Source organism: Pogoniulus pusillus, chromosome 21 (assembly GCF_015220805.1).
Source record: "Pogoniulus pusillus isolate bPogPus1 chromosome 21, bPogPus1.pri, whole genome shotgun sequence".
Lineage (NCBI taxonomy): Eukaryota > Metazoa > Chordata > Aves > Piciformes > Lybiidae > Pogoniulus > Pogoniulus pusillus.
In genome coordinates, this window is record NC_087284.1 from 20,514,684 (window position 1) to 20,532,994 (window position 18,311).

The following is an 18,311-nucleotide window of genomic DNA, read 5'->3' on the forward strand; positions in this document are numbered from 1 at the left end:
CACAAACCCTATGAGGAGAGGCTGAGGGAGCTGGGATTGGTTAGCCTGGAGAAGAGGAGGCTCAGGGCAGACCTCATTGCTATCTACAACTACCTGAGGGGAGATTGTGGCCAGGAGGAGGTTGCTCTCTTCTCTCAGGTGGCCAGCACCAGAACAAGAGGACACAGCCTCAAGCTACACCAGGGGAAATTTAGGCTGGAGGTGAGGAGAAAGTTCTTCCCTGAGAGAGTCATTGGACACTGGAATGGGCTGCCCGGGGAGGTGGTGGAGTCGCCGTCCCTGGAGCTGTTCAAGGCAGGATTGGACGTGGCACTTGGTGCCATGGTCTGGCCTTGAGCTCTGTGGTAAAGGGTTGGACTTGATGATCTATGAGGTCTCTTCCAACCTTGGTGATCCTGTGATACTGTGATACTGCAGCACAGCTCAGCATAGAGTTGAGAAGGGGTCCTGGGCCATTAGCATCATGGGTACAGCCCTGGGGTAAGATGGGCAGTGCCCTCAGAGCCCAGACAGCAGCCAAAATCATTAATGCCCTGGACACTTTAACTATTTGGGACTGTGAGGTTTGTGACTGGTATAGTTTAATCTAAGGTAAATCCAGAATTTTGTCCTCCACTCCAGGTCTAAATACTCTTTTGACATACAAAGCCTAAGATCTAAAATACACCAACCACAGATATGTTAGAGAAGTGTTTTCATCTAGAGTTGAACCAAGAAAGAACTGTGCTAGTTTGAAGCAGGCTAGAATGTTTTGGTGAGAAGAACTAGTTTACAGGCTGTGAAAGGAAAACAATGGTGGTGTCTGCTTCACTCATAGGCTTGCTGACATGCATAAAAATAAAAGCAAAACGTAGATAACCACTCTCACTTCTGCTGCTGGCGAGCTCTGAGCTGCATCTTACTCTCTAACCTCATTCTCCATTTCTTTGGCTGATCCACTTTGCTTCCTAACCCCTCTGGCCAAACCTCCATTCTTCCTTGGGACTGGGGTGAGGTTGAGAGGGGCAGGGGGAAGGTGAAGGGGTGGTTGGGAGCCCCTCCTGGGGACTCAGGTTTCTGGGAGGGCTGTTGTGTTTCTGTATTACCTTTTACCTTGTATATTTCTGTCTATATCTGTATATACTGTAAATCTCTGCTTGGATATTGTGCCAGCTGTAAATATAAGCTTCATTCATATTTCCAGAGCTGGCTGAGTTTAGTCTGAGTGATTTCCAAAGTGTGGGGGGACAGGGAACACCCAAACCATCACAAGAATAGATCCAGGTTTGGTTCCTAAATTAAAAATGCATCCCAGGTACTCCTTGTAAACACAAACCATCTGTAACAGTTGCATCTTTTACATCTTAAACTTCCCATGTGAAAGCACAAAAAGTCTAACTCCAGGAGCTAGAAATTTTCCCTATACCTCATGCCTGAAGCCAGTGAACAGAGTCACCAAGAGCCCTCTCATTCCTTCTTTCCATGCTGTGCCCAGCTGAAGCATCATTTCCCAAAACTGTCCCAATTAGGAGGTTTTGTAAAGATTCCAAGTCACATTTCTATGGTATGAGGATGTCCAGCATGACTATCTGAAAGACAAAGCACAGCAGTTGCACGATGAATGCTGCTTCCTCTCCTGCTTTTCTGTGAACATTGTGCACTTGTTCATTAAACAAAGTACTGGTAACTAGCACTGGTAGCTTCTGTGCTTTCAAAATTGCCATTCCATGATCCCAGAGATGAAAAATCCTCTTTCTCCTTTTGCACAGGACCACAAAACCTCCTGGTGTCCTGAAATTTCCTGGTGATTCAGGATTCTGGAGAGCCCAACTGCTAAGTTAGTTCAGTGGCCTCGCTTGCTGTCCTCTGTGAACTGCTCTGCTCTCTTGTATGTGAAGGGTGAAGGATAGAGAAGTAGCTGCCCTAATTATGCCTGAACCACTGTGTGTCACCTATGGACATCTGCAAATGAGTTTATTTTCAGTACACAAGTCTGTATGTCACTCACCCTTGATCTGGTACAGAACTTCCACGGGCATTGCCTGGGTTTATGTGTATGACCTCAGGAAAAGAACTATCAGCCACTTCTTATTGCTTGTAGTTGTCTCCTGGAGAAACTATTGATAGCCTTAGCTTTGTTTTCTCCTGGAGAAACTATTGATAGCCTTAGCTTTGTTTTCTCCTGGAGAAACTACTGACATCCTTAGCTTTGTTCCATCTCTTTAAATCGATATAACTCAAAGGGGTTTGAACGCCAAGCAGTAGTGATTCATTTGCATCAGTCTAAGTCTCTGTGGTCCCCCAGAAAAGGAGCAGCAAAGGAGTCCATGCCCAAGGTTCCCCAGCTTCATACTGCACACAGTTCCTCAATAATTCAAACACTCAGGACTGCAGATGGGCTGTGTCATTAGCAAAGTCACCATCTCTAATAGACAACCAGACAGAAGAGCACAAAAGAGAGCCTGGCTGGATGAAACCTCTCATGTCTTAAGCTGCCACAGTTATATTGAAGAGTAAAAAGTAAGATCTAGAGCTCTTCCTAAATGAAATCTGTTTTTCAATCAGCATGATTGAAAATCCTGACTTCGAATTGGTGAGGTAAATAGCTCATCTCAAGCTTTAGAGATAAATCTTTCAACAAGAGTAGTCAAGTTTAGGAAATGGCTTGAAGTAAAAGAAAACAAGGCAGAAGCCCAGCTTGGAAGAATGTCTCAATCCCCACAGCAGACTGGCAGGTCTCTTCCTGAGGGTAAAAGACACATGCCAGAACTGCAGCAGGAGCTTGTGAAGTGGAAAATGACAGGGAGAAACTAGCTAACCTCACAGAAAGATTTAGTCTCAAAATAGAGGGCTTTAAGTGAGCTGTATCTTACAGAGAGCAGAGGCTGTGTGTGCTCATTCCTGCTCCTGCCGTGTCTGTGCTGCCTGCAATCACTAAGAACTGCAATTTAAAACTCAGAACAACACATTCATAAATCTGATTAATAACCCAATGAGCACAAGCCAGACTTGGGAGCTGCAGTAAATACTGGAAAGCTGATGTGGCTAGAAAAACTTTGCCTCATGACTGGCCTAAATTGCTTTTACATGAGTCACTTGACCTCAAAATGTGGTCTTTCTGATTACCCTTATTTGGGGTTGGTTGTTTCTCAGGTTTCACACTGCTGGACTGTCATTCCAGAAAATGACAGAAGCATCCCCTCAGGGTGACTAGTGATTCATTATGAGTGTGGTGATACAACTGCATAGATGTTTCAGTGACTAGATAAGCAGGATGCTAACATGGTGACTGCAGTTGCAGGACTTTCCTATGTGGCATTGAAAGAAGCTGGTCCATATTTGTGATGATGATTTCGCTGCGTAACAAACGTGTCTGCATCACACCAGTTAGGCAGGGCCACATAACTGAATTATCAACCTAAGGATTCCAATTTGTTGTGAGGCATAAGAGTGAGTTAAACAGCTCTTCCACACCGAGTTTGAAAATACACAAACCCTAAGAAGAGAGGCTGAGGGAGCTGCGATCATTTAACCTGGAGAAGAGGAGGCTCATGGGGACCTCATTGCTGTCTACAACTATCTTAAGGGAGGTTGTAGCCAGGTGGGGGTCAGCCTCTTCTCCCAGACAGCCAGCAACAGAACAAGGGGACACAGTCTCAAGTTGTGCTGGGGGAAGTCTAGGCTGGATGTTAGGAGGAAGTTGTTGGCAGAGAGAGTGATTGGCATTGGAATGGGCTGCCCAGGGAGGTGGTGGAGTCACTGTACCTGGAGGTGTTCAAGCAAAGCCTGCATGAGGCACTTAGTGCCATGGTCTGGTTGACTGGCTAGGGCTGGGTGCTAAGTTGGACTGGATGATCTTGGAGGTCTCTTCCAACCTGGTTGATTCTATGATTCTATGTTTCTATGATTCTCTTCCTCCACCTTCTCTGCCTGGCTGCTTGCTCACAGCAGTCACTTTGCCAAGTCAAAATCAGAAGAAAAGGTGATTTGAAAAATCACCTGTTGCTGATACTTTGACCATTTACTCCCACATTAAAATCAACAATGATGTCATTAATTCCTACAGCCTGTTGCACAACCTGGTCCTTGTTTCTCAAGGACCTTTTTTTTCCCTTCAGAACAAGATCAGGATGGGTTTTGTTCTTTTCACTATGCAAAGCAGTATTTGCTAGGATAAACACAGACAAAGTAAAGAGGATATTGGAGGAAGTAAGTTCAATGACTTCTTTTACTCAATAAGAAAACTAGCAGATTAATCTCTTTGTTCCCCAAATGGAAAGCAGTCGTGTTCTTTCATCAAGAATTGAAAGGAGGAAAAAAAAAAGGGGGGCAAAAAAACAACAGAGAGTAAGAAAGAAGAAAGCCTTAAAAGCAAACAAATAAAACTCAGAGACACCTGTCTCTCAGATTACTACTGTAGGAGAAAGGGGAAAGTGGGAAGCTGGAAAGAAGAAAGATGTACAATTTTTACTTCCTTTCAGTACACTTGATGGATTCTTAATAGAGAGAGCTACAGAGGTAAGAGAAGATGCATAGCAGAGAATCTGTACACACAATATGTCACCAGTGTCCATCATCAGAGGACCACAGAAACGCTACAAAGTGCCAAACCCTGCTGAGTCTACAAGTGAAGAGATAAAATTAATAGGAGAAACAGAGAAAGCCTCCACACTTCATGCTTCCTTGACCTCTTGAGTTTAGCTAGCACCTCTCACTGACTGCTTCCCTGCTACTTTTCTGGCAACATAACCTCCCTGTAGACTAATTAAACCAATAGGCAGTGATTTATGCTACTGTAATCCATGCAATGCCTTTTCATCATTCCAGGGTAATCCCAAACACTTTTTGCCCTTTGTGCAGTATTAGCTTATGTTGTACAGACATCTGCATAAAGGCAGCTTACCCAAACACCCAGTTGGAACAGCATTGTGCACAGAGGTTTAATAAATCTTTATGCTTTTGGATAATTTAATGGAGTTGGTATTACTACAGATACAGGAAAACATAAGCTTTTAAGCTTTGCATCTTGCTAGCATTAGTCCTCTCCCTGTTTTATCAGCAGCTATACTAATGGTTACACCACAGCAACCAGATTACATCACTTCTCTCTTAGATGACACTGCTTGGCCAGACTGCCAATTATGAGCAACTGTAATCACTAGAAAGCTCAATACTTTGTATAGAGGAGAAGTTTGGAATGTTTTGCTGAAAGAAAACTAAGAGGAGTGAAAATAATGTAACTTCCCAGAGGAGAAAAAAAAATAAACTGCTATCTCATCTCTCTTGATTTTTGTCAGCCACATCAGGAAAAGGAAAAGGAGAAGCTCCCTTTTTGTTACCGTGTTTAGGTTTGATAAAATGACTCAAGGAACACAGACCTCCCCTTAGTTATTCAGTAACTTCTTAGGATGGGTCCAATTGTACACTCTGTAAGAAGCTCATGTTTCTTACTTGGAAAAGGTAAAGCTATTCAATAATGATTAGGGCTTTATGGGAGTGAAACACTACACACACACACCTCTATGTGCTTAGTGATAAAACACAATTGAGAAAATCTGTGTGGTGACAGGGTAAGACACTCACTGCTTACACATACCAGGTGAGCTGAACCTTTGAGAACCACCCGTGAGAATCATGGAACCATAGAGTCATAGAATTAACCAGGTTGGAAGAGACCTCCAAGATCATCCAGTCCAACCTAGCATCCAGCCCTGTCCACTCAACCAGACCATGGCACTAAGTGCCTCATCCAGGCTTTTCTTCAACACCTCCAGGTATAGCGACTCCACCACCTCCCTGGGCAGCCCATTCCAATGCCAATCACTCTCTCTAGCAACAACTTCCTCCTAACATCCAGCCTATACTTCCCCCAGCACAACTTGAGACTGTGTCCCCTTGTTCTATTGCTGGGTGCCTGGGAGAAGAGACCAACCCCACCTGGCTACAGCCTCCCTTCAGGTAGTTGCAGACAGCAATGAGGTCTGACCTGAGCCTCCTCTTCTGCAGGCTGCACACCCCCAGCTCCCTCAGCCTCTCCTCATAGGGTTTGTGCTCCAGGCCCCTCACCAGCTTTTTTGCCCTTCTCTGGACACGTTCCAGCACCTCAACATCTCTCTTGAATTGAGGGGCCCAGAACTGGACACAGCACTCAAGGTGTGGCCTGACCAGTGCTGAGTACAATGAGTAAACAGCCCAGCTTTGTGGAAGGGGGTGGGTGACTACTGAGCAGTCCAAGCTTTCATTATGCAAGAGATGCTCAAGCACCTTGTCCACATGCAATTGGTGTGAGTGAACAAGCTTTCATTTTCTTTTTTTCCCCTTCATTTTTATATCTTTAGTGATTATTCTAAGAGTATAATTACCCTGACTAACTCTGCAGGAAGCTGTATGTGCATTCTGGTCCTTAAATCCACTGAAATTTGAGTGGATTTGGCCAAACTAAGATGGGAGTCTGGGGGATGCATGGAAACTGCGGTGGTTTTCCAGGAGTTTTGATTAAAAACAAAAAAGCAGCAGCTTTGATAGTTATTTTGCTCTGAGGTTTAGGTGTTAATAGATGCCAGGAGCCAAGACAGAGCACAGAGGGAGACAAGCCCATGGGATTTTTTCAACTGGAAAAAATTGTGAAAGAATCCTCAAAATTGTTGGTTCCCAAGTTTCAGATGGATCTAATTACTCTTATTTGTATGGCTAAGTCAGCTTCTAGTGCCCAAACACGGCTGTGTGGAGATGCAGAGGGATTTGAGAAGTCTGAACTAGCTTCAGTTGCTAATCTCTTTGCTGCCTTCCCACAACAACAACAAAAAAAAAATTAAAGGCTTATAAAATAATTTTCAGGAAAAAAAAAACAACAAACCAAAAAACAACTCTCAAAATGTTGTGGTTTCCCCTGTGCCTATGCCAGCTCTGAATTAAATCAGCACTAGTGTATCTGTGCACAAGCCAGAACAAAGGAAAAGCACAGAACAGCAAGGATTGCTCAGCAGTCAGCACTGTACATGAGGCAGGGATTTTCCAGGTCATTTTTATCCAGTTCATCACTACAGTTTGCTGGTCTAATTCTGCCAAATCAGCAGAAGTGCTTCTTGAAAGCAAGCCTCTCTCAGTTTTGCAGGCACAGCACCCCAGCAGTTGGCAGGGTTGCTTTGCACCAGAGATCCATCACGAACTGCTCTGTTCAGAAAGCCACTGGGTTGGTCAGGCAGGATTTGCCCCTAGTGAAGTCATGCTGGCTGCCCACACAGCCTCCTCCAGCCTGGCCTCAAACACCTCCAGGGATGGAATCTCAACCACCTCCCTGGGCAACCCATTCCAGGCTCTCACCACTCTCATGCTCAACAACTTCCTCCTCACGGCCAGTCTGAACCTACCCACCTCCAGCTTTGCTCCATTCCCCCCAGTCCTGTCACACCCTGATAGCCTGAAAAGTCCCTCCCCAGCTTTTTTGGAGGCCCCCTTCAGATCCTGGAAGGCCACAAGAAGGTCACCTGGGAGCCTCCTCTTCTCCAGGCTGAACAGCCCCAACTCTTTCAGTCTGTGCTCATAGCAGAGCTGCTGCAGCCCTCTGAGCATCCTCGTGGCCCTGCTCTGGACACGCTCCGGCACATCCACATGCCTCTTGTAATGAGGGCTCCAGAACTGGATGCAGTACTCCAGGTGAAGTCTCACCAGAGTGGAGCAGAGGGGGAGAATCACTTCCTTTGACCTGCTGGCCACACTTCTGCTGCTGCAGCCCAGGCTCTGGGTGGCCCCAGGGCTATTTTAACAAAACTGTAGTCACTTTTCCTCTCCAAATGTCTTTACAAAAACACCAGCATGCATATTTCAATTACAGGAAAAGTAAAAATTGGAAAGTAAATAAATTAAAAAGAGGGGGGGGGGGGGGGGGGGGGGGGGGAGTTAAGGTGCTACATATTTACCAGCAGCTGCATTCTTCCTTGCTGTGAGAGTGCAAGCAAAGTGTAAGCAATGCCAGTGGCACAGACCTTCCTCTTGTGGAAAGGAAAGCAACAGATTCTTGACAGTTTCCAAGCAAAACCAAGGCAGACCTTGCACACATCTCTCTGCAGGGGCTCTAAAGAACAGCAAAGGTTCTTTCCCAGAGTTGAATTTCTCTGTTCTTTTGGCATGCTTTCACAAAAGGGTTGGGTCCCCTTGAGGTTATCTGCAATGTGCTTATGCTCAGAGCATTAACATGCCTGTTAGCTCCATACCCTTAGCATATTTCTCCTACTGTTAAAGAGTGATTACAACTCAGAGAATTTAGGAGATGAGATACTGGACTGAGGTGATGAAAAGCAGGGCCCTAGGCTCTAGCCTCATCACGTGCCACTATGGGCAAACAGCATGCTTCACATTTCTATCCATTAGAAGTGCACAGTTCATAAGCTCTTTGAAGAGAGGTGATTTATTTCCTTGCATGTGTAGGTCCAGGCTAACAGCAGAGCAATTAAAATGCCCCAGCACTAACAGTAACACACCAAGAAATTTTAGCTGCTGTAACAAGATTTATTTGGCATCCTTCTACATTAAGGAAAGATTTTAAGGCATTATATGGCAATTTTCCTTTTTATATTTTGAGACTGCTGAGTACTTACATAAGATCTTCAGCTACTCTGCCTCTTAGCTTCCTAAATGAGTGCACACTTCTTTGCCCATTTGCTAAAGAGTTCCAGCCACATGGGGCATAACATTCCCTTGCAGCATCGAAACTGTCAGGAAGAAGCTAATGTTAGCAAGCAGGTTGTGAGAAATGCAGTGTGTGTGTTAGGAGCTTGTTGTCAACTGCTGCAGAAGCTGCAGGGCTTGGATACCACCATGGTATCAGAAAAAGGTGGTTTCTCTTACAAGTCACATCGTACAAAGGCCCAGGCAGCTAAGAAGGCCAATGGCATGCTAGCTTGCATTAGAAATGCTGTGTCCAGCAGCAGGAATAGGGAGGGGATTGTCCCCTTGTACTCAGCTCTGGAGAGGCCACACCTCGAGTATTGTGTTCAGTTTTGGGCATCTCATTACAAGAGGGACATGGAGGTGCACAGGGATGCTTTTGCTTGCCTCAAAGGCTTAAAGTAAGACTGTGTTCAAGATCTTCCCACCAGCTTTAGGTATGCCAAGTGAAGAAAGCTCAGTGCATGGCTTGATTGTCAAACTATTTTAGTGATAGAGATTAAGCACTATCCTGAAAATTCTACTGAAAGTAAGTGTGATACCAAGCAAGGTGTGATGTTGTAGGCACATTCACATACCACCACAGCAAAGAAGTGACGTACTTGGTTTCTATTTCCAGCCCAAAGGCAGAGCACAGGCCTGGTCCCATCAGCTTCAAGTCAATTCAGCACATACACAACCACCAAGTATTGCAAGATGCCTGCATTTCTTCTCTCAGTCCTGGACTCATCTCATGAAAATTCCTTGGGGAGTTGTAGGCAAAAGTTCCTTTCCAAGACACATCTGGAAACTGGGAAACAATGGCATAGGGCTCTTAAAAGACTTTCAGCAAAGCCATAGGCTTGGCCACAAAAAGCAGACTGTGACAGCTATACACATGGAGCCTGGGACACTACTGCAACCAGGTTGAATTCCTGGCTCCTTGCAGTACTTCAGCTGTGTGCTAGTTTGAAGCTAGCTAGAATGTTTTGGTGAGAAGAACTAGATTACAGGCTGTGAAAGGAAAACAAGGCTGATGTCTACTTCACTCATAGGCTTGCTGAGAGACATTAAGAATAAGAATCAAAACATAGATAAAAGCACTTCTCCTGCTGGCGAGCTCCAAGCTGCATCTCTCTCTCTAACCTCACCCTCTGTTTCTCTGGCTGATCCACTTTGCTTCCTAACCCCCTGGCCAAACCTCCATTCTTCCTTGGCACTGGGGTAAGGTTGAGAGGGGTAGGGGGAAGGTGAAGGGGCAGTTGAGAGCCCCTCCTGGGGACTCAGGTTTCTGGGAGGGCTGTTGTGTTTCTGTATTACCTTTTACCTTGTCTATTTCTGTCTATAACTGTATGTACTGTAAATATCTGCTTGGATATTGTGCTCACTGTAAACATAAGCTTCATTGAATTTCCAGAGCCACTGAGCCTAGCCTGAGTGATTTTCCACAGTGTGGGGGGGTGGGTGACACCCAAACCATGGCAATATATAAACCACTGTTTTCCTCATTCATTAAATACAAGTCCACTCAACCCTTGGGTATGTGTACAAGCTGTATTTCTATTTACCAATCCCCACTTCTCTCAGAACTTCTGTTCAGCCTAAGACCTTATTAATGGGCAGACCAAATATGCCTCTTTAAACAGTTTTGTGAATCCTGAGCTCTGCAGCCTGATCATTGTCTGTACGCAGCAAGGACAATACTCAGCAGGAACTGTAATTATTCAGCAGTTCTGCTGAATGAAAATAGGGCAAACAGGCAAAACTATTGAAAAATGATTGTGCTAGGCTAAACCTCGCAGCTACACAACTTTACCCATATCTGAAATACACAGAAGAGGCCTTTTGTGGCAGCTGCAGTTCACCTCCTGCACAATTGTAATAGGGAAAAGCACAGTGTATCAGCACTAAGAGTATTTTAGTAGTAGTACAGGTACCAGGATTAAATTTAATTCTCTTATTTTAAAGCTATCAGTTATCAAATCCACTGTCTTATTCCCTGTCAAAACCCAATCAACATGCCTCTGGCTTTTCAAAATAGCAAGAGTATTTCTTCATACGTTAGAATCATAGAATCAACCAGGTGGAAGAGACCTCCAAGATCAGCCAGTCCAACCTAGCCCTAGCCAGTCAATTAGACCATGGCATTAATTGCCTCAGGACAAGGCAAAATGCCTCAGGACAAGGCAGAATGCCTTAGGACAAGGCAAAAGCAATTTCTACTTTGCCTAGGACAAAACATTCATCACCACTGCCAACCTCACATGCGAATGCTTGTGGCTGTCGAAGTTTCTGGCAGCATGTTTTAGGATCATGAGGTTGATGATTCTTAGAATCACAGAATCGACCAGGTTGGAAGAGACCTCTGAGATCATCCAGTCCAACCTAGCACCCAGCCCTAGCCAGTCAACCAGACCATGGCACTAAGTGCCTCATCCAGGCATTTCTTCAACACCTCCAGGCATGGTGACTCCACCACCTCCCTGGGCAGCCCATTCCAATGCCAATCACTCTCTGTGAAGAGCTTCCTCCTAACCTATACTTCCCCCAGCACAACTTGAGACTGTGTCCCCTTGTATATTTGCTCCTTTGATTACCACCTCCCCTTTCCCACCCCCACGCAGCATTTCTCCCCTTTCCCCCAAACTCACAGCCAACTCTCTCTGCCAACAACTTCCTCCTGACATCCAGCCTATACTTCCCCTGGCAACAACTTGAGACTCTGTCCCCTTGTTCTCTTGCTGGCTGCCTGGGAGAAGAGCCCAACCCCACCTGGCTACAAACTCCCTTCAGGTAGCTGTAGACAGCAATGAGGTCTGCCCTGAGCCTCCTCTTCTCCAGGCTCCTTGGCCTCTACTTCACTAAGCATACAAAAGCAATCAACCCCAGATGTAACACTTCCCTTAAGTGCAAACATCTCCTCTGCTTACTTCCAAACAGGTGAAGATTTAATCAATCTTTAGACACTCATATTTTTTAAATTATTTAGCTTTTATTACTGTTGCACCATTTATACAATTACATAGAATTTCAATGCATCCATTGTACATTTTGTTCTTTTTTTTTTGTTTGTTTGTTTGTTGCTTTTTTTTTTCTTTTTTTTCTTCTTTTTTTTTTTTCCCCCCCTCATTTGTTTTCCAATGAGTGCATGTTGGTATCTGTGACACAGAATGGAAGAGAAACTGGAACTGCAATGAACGCAGACTTTTTTCATTTCCACTGACCAATAAACAGAACTACAGGTGCACCCAACCACAGACATGCATTAACTCGTCATGAGAAATCTAGGTAGGCTAAGTAGGATGAAAATGCTTTTTTTTTTGTTGTTGTTGTTGTTGTTGGTTTTTTTGTTTTTTTTTTAAACTCCCAAAAAATATTTGGAGAGGAAGAACTGGAGGATTGGCATTGAGAAATATGTGGACAGCTAAGTGGGTTTTTGTCTGAAAGTTGGCATTCATCCACTGCATTAAAAACAATTACCAAAAGAAGAAAGGCTGTAAATAAAATCTAAAACCAACCAAAAAAAAAAAACCCAAAAAAAACCCCCAAAACACCCACCACATAGAATACTGCTTTCATAAAGATCTGATTGCCTTGGCACAAACTCAGTGGGCAGATTCAAGCATCACTCCCAAACCCCCTGACGGAACAAAAAGAAGATCCTGATACATGGGTGGAGCGCATTTACAGCAGTTCAGGTATAAAAGATGTGCTGTACTTTCAGACATCCATTCAGTTTACTTCTTTTCTGTTGTTTGCTTTAAATCCAGGACTTGTGGCAAGTTGGCAGCAAGTATATTAGACATTTCCCCACAAAAATACTATTTGGATTCTCCCCCCTCCCCCCCCCCGCCCGTTCCCTCCCTCCCTCCCAACTTGATGGGACATTCTTTGAAGGTTGTTTTTTTTTTTTCCCTTTCCTTTTCTCCCTTTCTTTCTGGGCCATACATATTTTGTTATTTCAGAACTGAAACGAGTTAGTAGAGCTGAAAAAAATAATAATTAAACAAACAAAACAACAAAAAAAAAAACCCAAAACCAAAACCAAAAAAAAAAAGACACAGGTTGTTTTAAGTGGTTGTTTCAACAGGCTGTCCAATTTAATCTTGCACTGCTACGGTTTGATCCGAATTAGTGGCTGGAGCTTCAGAAGGTTTCGCTTCCTCTGGTGGGGCTGCAGGGTCCGAGGCTTTAGCAGTGGAACTAGGTGCTGCTGTTGCTGCCGTCTCCTTGGAAGAAGGAGCAGCCTCGCTGCTGCTAGGTTTTGAGTCTGAAGCTGGGGCCGCTTCACTTTTAGTTTCTTGGGCTGCAGGTGTTGCGGGAGCCTCAGTCTTTTTGGCTTCCCCTTCCTCTTTGCTCTTGTCATCTGCTTTACTGGGAGCTGTGGCCTCTGAAGCTTTTGCATCGTTGCTAGGCTCAGAAGTTTTGGGGGCTTCGCTACTGGCAGCAGGAGCAGAGGCTGCAGTTGACTCCTCTTGCTTGGATGCCTGTTCGGTGTTCTTCTGTGGTTCTACTTTCGCATCAACGACTGCCTCAGACTTCTCTGGTTCTGGTTTCTGACTTTCATCCTGGGTCACTGTTTTCTCCTTCTCTCCTTCTTTCTCTTCTATCTTGTTGGCAGCAACCTGAGTATCCTTTTCACCCTTCTCCTCCTTGGTGTTCTCCTTCACTTCTGTGGTCTCTGTGGTTTGCTGAGCATCCTCAGCTTCCTTTGGAGTTTCCTCTTCCTCAGTTGCTGCTCCTTCAGCCTTCTTATCTTTGTCTTTAGCTTTTTCATCATTGACACTGTACCCCTTCTTCTTCTTGCTCAGTTTGCCTCCCATACTGGAGCTCTGTAAGAGAAAAGAGAAGCAGCTCATTAACCAAAGCCCAGCACTTATTGCTGAGAAAATCAAATCAGCTGAGGTGCAAAAGGAAAAATGATGCTGGCTCCTGAAAAGGAGACTACATCGGTTTTGGTCAGCCGTTATTAGCTGAACACACTGACACTGCTGAGCACCATGGCCACTGGGCTTACATCCCACTTCAGTCAGAAGATTCCCTTCCGCCACTTCCCCTTATGAACAGTTTTTCTCTTAAGCCCCCAATCTTGGCTAACAATCAGCGGGGAAGGGGCAGGAGTAACAAAATGATAGAGGACTAACACATACCACAGTCTCAGGTGTTAAGAGAAATGGATATAAAAGGTGGTTGCAGGAAAAAAACATCCTTTATATTCAAGCTGAGCACAAACCAGATTTAAGTGTCAATCCTGGCACACATCCACACTTAACACGAAGGCCATAAGGACTCTAGCAAAGGCTATGAAGAAGCTTTCACTAAGGTATGGGAAAATCGAGGCAAGCCTAGAATCAGTGAGAAAGCTGATGTTCCCCCCAGCTCAGAATACTACATCTACTCGTTCCACTTCTGCCACCAGCTACCACACAGCCAACTCCATCTTCCACTGTAGACGCAGCTGGTACCTGGAGACCTAACGCACGTTGCTGCTCTCACACAGAGGGGTGCAGGCACCACCTTCCAGCAGCCCAGAAGCAGCGATGAGCCCCTGGCAGCCCTTTCCCTGCCAGCAGTTCCTGCAGGGATTACCATCCTGGAGCCACACATTCACACACAGAGCAGTACCACACAGCCTGAAACACCAGCCTGTGACCTCTCAGTAAGGCAAGAGAAGCAAATAAGGGCAAACCCTATGAGGAGAGGCTGAGGGAGCTGGGGGTGTGCAGCCTGCAGAAGAGGAGGCTCAGGGCAGACCTCATTGCTGTCTACAACTACCTGAAAGGAGGATGTAGCTAGGTGGGGGTTGATCTCTTCTCCCAGGCAACCAGCAATAGAACAAGGGGACACAGTCTCAAGTTGTGCCAGGGGAAGTATAGGCTGGATGTTAGGAGGAAGTTGTTGGCAGAGAGAGTGATTGGCATTGGAATGGGCTGCCCAGGGAGGTGGTGGAGGCACCATCCCTGGAGGTGTTCAACAGAAGCCTGGATGAGGCACTTAGTGCCATGGTCTGGGTGACTGGCTAGGGCTGGGTGCTAGGTTGGACTGGATGATCTCAGAGGTCTCTTCCAACCTGGTTGATTCTATGATTCTATGACTTCTGGCTACAAGCTTACATGTGACATGATAGAGCTAAAAATGGGGGGAAAGCAGGGTGCATGCTGTGTAGCCTCTGTTGGCAGTTTCCAATGACAAGTAATCAAGTACACAGGTCACCTGTTGAAAAGCTGAGCATGTCTAACTACATCAGTATTTATAGATCCTTCCCGTGGGAGTTTTAACCAAGAATATGCACAATCTTTCACAGTACTTCAAAGCAAACTTTGTCTTTTAAAACCAAAGAAGACACAGATAGATTGTGTCGTTAATGAACATTAATGAACCTCTATGATTGGCTAAAAAAAAATTATACTTCTGGTATTAAAATGAATGTATCGTTCATACAGAATGAAAGGTTAATGAAAACCAACCAACCAGCCAACTAATCCTAGTTTCATACACTTTGAAAACAGAAGGTGATTTTTTTTCCAAAGTATTGTCAAACAAATGTCTCATTTAAGAGCTTCTCCAGAGAAGATCACAGAATCATAGAATCAACCAGGCTGGAAGAGACCTCTGAGATCATCCAGTCCAACCTAGCACCCAGCCCTAGCCAGTCAACCAGACCATGGCACTAAGTGCCTCAGCCAGTCTTCTCTTGAACACCTCCAGGGATGGTGACTCCACCACCTCCCTGGGCAGCCCATTCCAATGCCAATCACTCTCTCTGTCAACAACTTCCTTCTAACATCCAACCTAGACTTCCCCTGGCACAACTTGAGACTGTGTCCCCTTGTTCTCTTGCTGGGTGCCTGGGAGAAGAGACCAACCCTCACCTGGCTACAGCCTCCCTTCAGGTAGTTGTAGACAGCAATGAGGTCTGCCCTAAGCCTCCTCTTCTCCAGGCTGCACACCCCCAGCTCCCTCAGCCTCTCCTCATCGGGTTTGTGTTCCAGGCCCCTCACCAGCTTTGTTGCCCTTCTCTGCACATGTTCCAGCACCTCAACATCTCTCTTGAATTGAGGAGCCCAGAACTGGACACAGCACTCAAGGTGTGACCTGAGCAGTGCTGAGTACAGGGGCAGAATAACCTCCCTTGTCCCACTGGCCATGCTGTTCCTGATCCAGGTAAATCATTCTAGCTTTCTATTTTGCAAAGACCCTGTCTTTTTTCATGCACTGGCCAAAACTGTGAATACACACCAGGAAAAATTCAAAGGAGTGCTCATAAAAGGCTGCTTATTAAATAATGTTAACTGCTACTAAGAATTAGCTGTCTCTCAGTGCATTTTCTGCTGCACACAGATACAAAGCCCAGGTACGCCCCAGCAGCAGATTTTCCCTCGTCATGGGCAAAACTGAGATGCAATCAGCAGAGAACTTTCTGATTTCAGCTCTCCAAAAGAGTAACAATTTGCAAATACCGTTGAAGGGTTAGCACACAGCCCTGCAAAATGGTAACACAGTGCTACTGAAACGCTGCTTTGTTGTCTGAAACGTTATAGGCAACAGCAATAAAAGGATTAGCTTCCATGGAGCCACAACTGAGTAATCTAATCTCTACCTCCATGGCAGAGATAGCAGCGGTTTAAGTTTTTAAGGCAGCCTATAGGCATTAGTTTGTTATGTGACAAATTTACAGGCTTCTCAAGACTCTGTAAACTCTAGCTTAGTTTTTTTTAAAGTCCAATTATAACCAAAGGCTTCAAAAAGGCTTTTGCAAGTCAATGGGATCAGAGATTTATACTGAAGTCATGTGTTACGTGCCAATTTGCAAGCCCCAATTAAGCCTGTGTTTATTTCCCAGCAAAGTCCAGGTACTGTGAGCTTGATTTCTTTTTCTGTGACTTTTGTATTTTTTCAGATTTTGCTATTTCATGTAGCATAGTTGCTATTTCATGCAGCATATTTGCTATTTCATGTAGCATAGTTGCTACTTCATGCAGCATATTTGCTATTTCATGCAGCATATTTGCTATTTCATGCAGCATATTTGCTATTTCATGCAGCATATTTGCTACTTCATGTAGCATATTTGCTACTTCATGCAGCATATTTGCTATTTCATGTAGCATAGTTGCTATTTCATGTAGCATAGTTGCTATTTCATGCAGCATATTTGCTACTTCATGCGGCATATTTGCTCTTTCATGTAGCATATTTGCTATTTCATGTAGCATATTTGCTATTTCATGTAGCATATTTGCTATTCCATGTAGCATAGTTGCTATTTCATGCAGCATAGTTGCTTCTTCATGCAGCATATTTGCTATTTCATGTAGCATAGTTGCTATTCCATGTAGCATATTTGCTATTTCATGCAGCATATTTGCTATTTCATGCAGCATATTTGCTACTTCATGCAGCATATTTGCTATTTCATGTAGCATATTTGCTACTTCATGCAGCATATTTGCTATTTCATGCAGCATAGTTGCTATTTCATGTAGCATATTTGCTATTTCATGCAGCATAGTTGCTATTCCATGTAGCATATTTGCTATTTCATGCAGCATATTTGCTATTTCATGTAGCATATTTGCCACTTCATGCAGCATATTTGCTATTCCACGTAGCATAGTTGCTATTTCATGCAGCATAGTTGCTATTCCATGTAGCATAGTTGCTATTCCATGTAGCATATTTGCTATTTCATGTAGCATATTTGCTATTTCATGCAGTATATTTGCTATTCCATGTAGCATATTTGCTATTTCATGTAGTATTTTCATGCAGTAACTCAGCATAATGTGTGTTTTCTTCCACAAACCCCTTTTCAACTCAGATACAGCTGGCTACTGAATGCATATGCCAAAGGACCTTTAATAAGTAGAGAAGTGAGCACATGAGAAATGTGGTCTCAGGCTGTGAAAGGAAACATGCCCTGTCTTTACTCAGAGGTAGACTGAGGAATCACTCTGTCTCAATTTGCATCCCAGCCAACTGGCTCAAGATACTGGAGCAGAAGATGGAGATGAGATTCAGAAACTACCATTCTGTTCTGCGAGCAAATATTTACAATTGCAAATGGACTGCCACCTTCCAGCACAATTTCAGCTACTGTGTAACAGAACAGATTCACTGCATCTCACCCCCTCACCCCGAAAAGCTGCCTACATCATCATCATCATCATCATCATCATCATCATCATCATCATAGCTATTATGCAAAAGTGCACCAATCACCAGGGTCAACGCCTACCCTTGCAGGTAGCAATGCTGCAAAGTTCCTTCTCCCCTACATAAGAATTACAGATACTGCCTTCTCCCTTACACATGAATTACAAACACTACTCCTCCACTTCCCAGCCTCCTGATAACCACGCTCTCTTGTCACATTCTCCAGAAACACTTGCCCCTACATGCTCCACTGCCTCAAACAGATGCTAATCTAATCTCTGTCCCACTTTACTTTGCCTGAAGCAGGTTTCTTAACATTCTGAAGAACATACCTGAAGTGCAGAGTCTCAGGGTGCAGCAGACACAAAGTAAACCCTCAGAATGTTTAAATGACAATCAGCTATACCTGGAAGGAAAGCAGCACGTAGATCAAGCCACTCAAAAATCACTGCGACTGTGCTGGACATTCCTACAGGGCTAATCCTGCCTGCTGCCACAGAAAAGTGCATCTCAGTGAAAAGTCTTGCAAG

At 44.5% G+C, this 18,311-nt stretch overlaps 1 protein-coding gene across 1 annotated transcript in view; it reads right to left on the reverse strand.

Moving 5' to 3' along the window:
- Positions 1–11,597: 11,597 nt before the first annotated feature.
- Positions 11,598–18,311, reverse strand: part of BASP1 (brain abundant membrane attached signal protein 1) — a 50,269-nt gene continuing 43,555 nt past the window's right edge. The window contains exon 2 of the mRNA XM_064161192.1: positions 11,598–13,457. Coding sequence (XP_064017262.1) covers positions 12,726–13,448 — 723 coding nt within the window. The 5' untranslated portion in view covers positions 13,449–13,457 and the 3' untranslated portion in view covers positions 11,598–12,725. The remainder of the gene's footprint in view (positions 13,458–18,311) is intronic.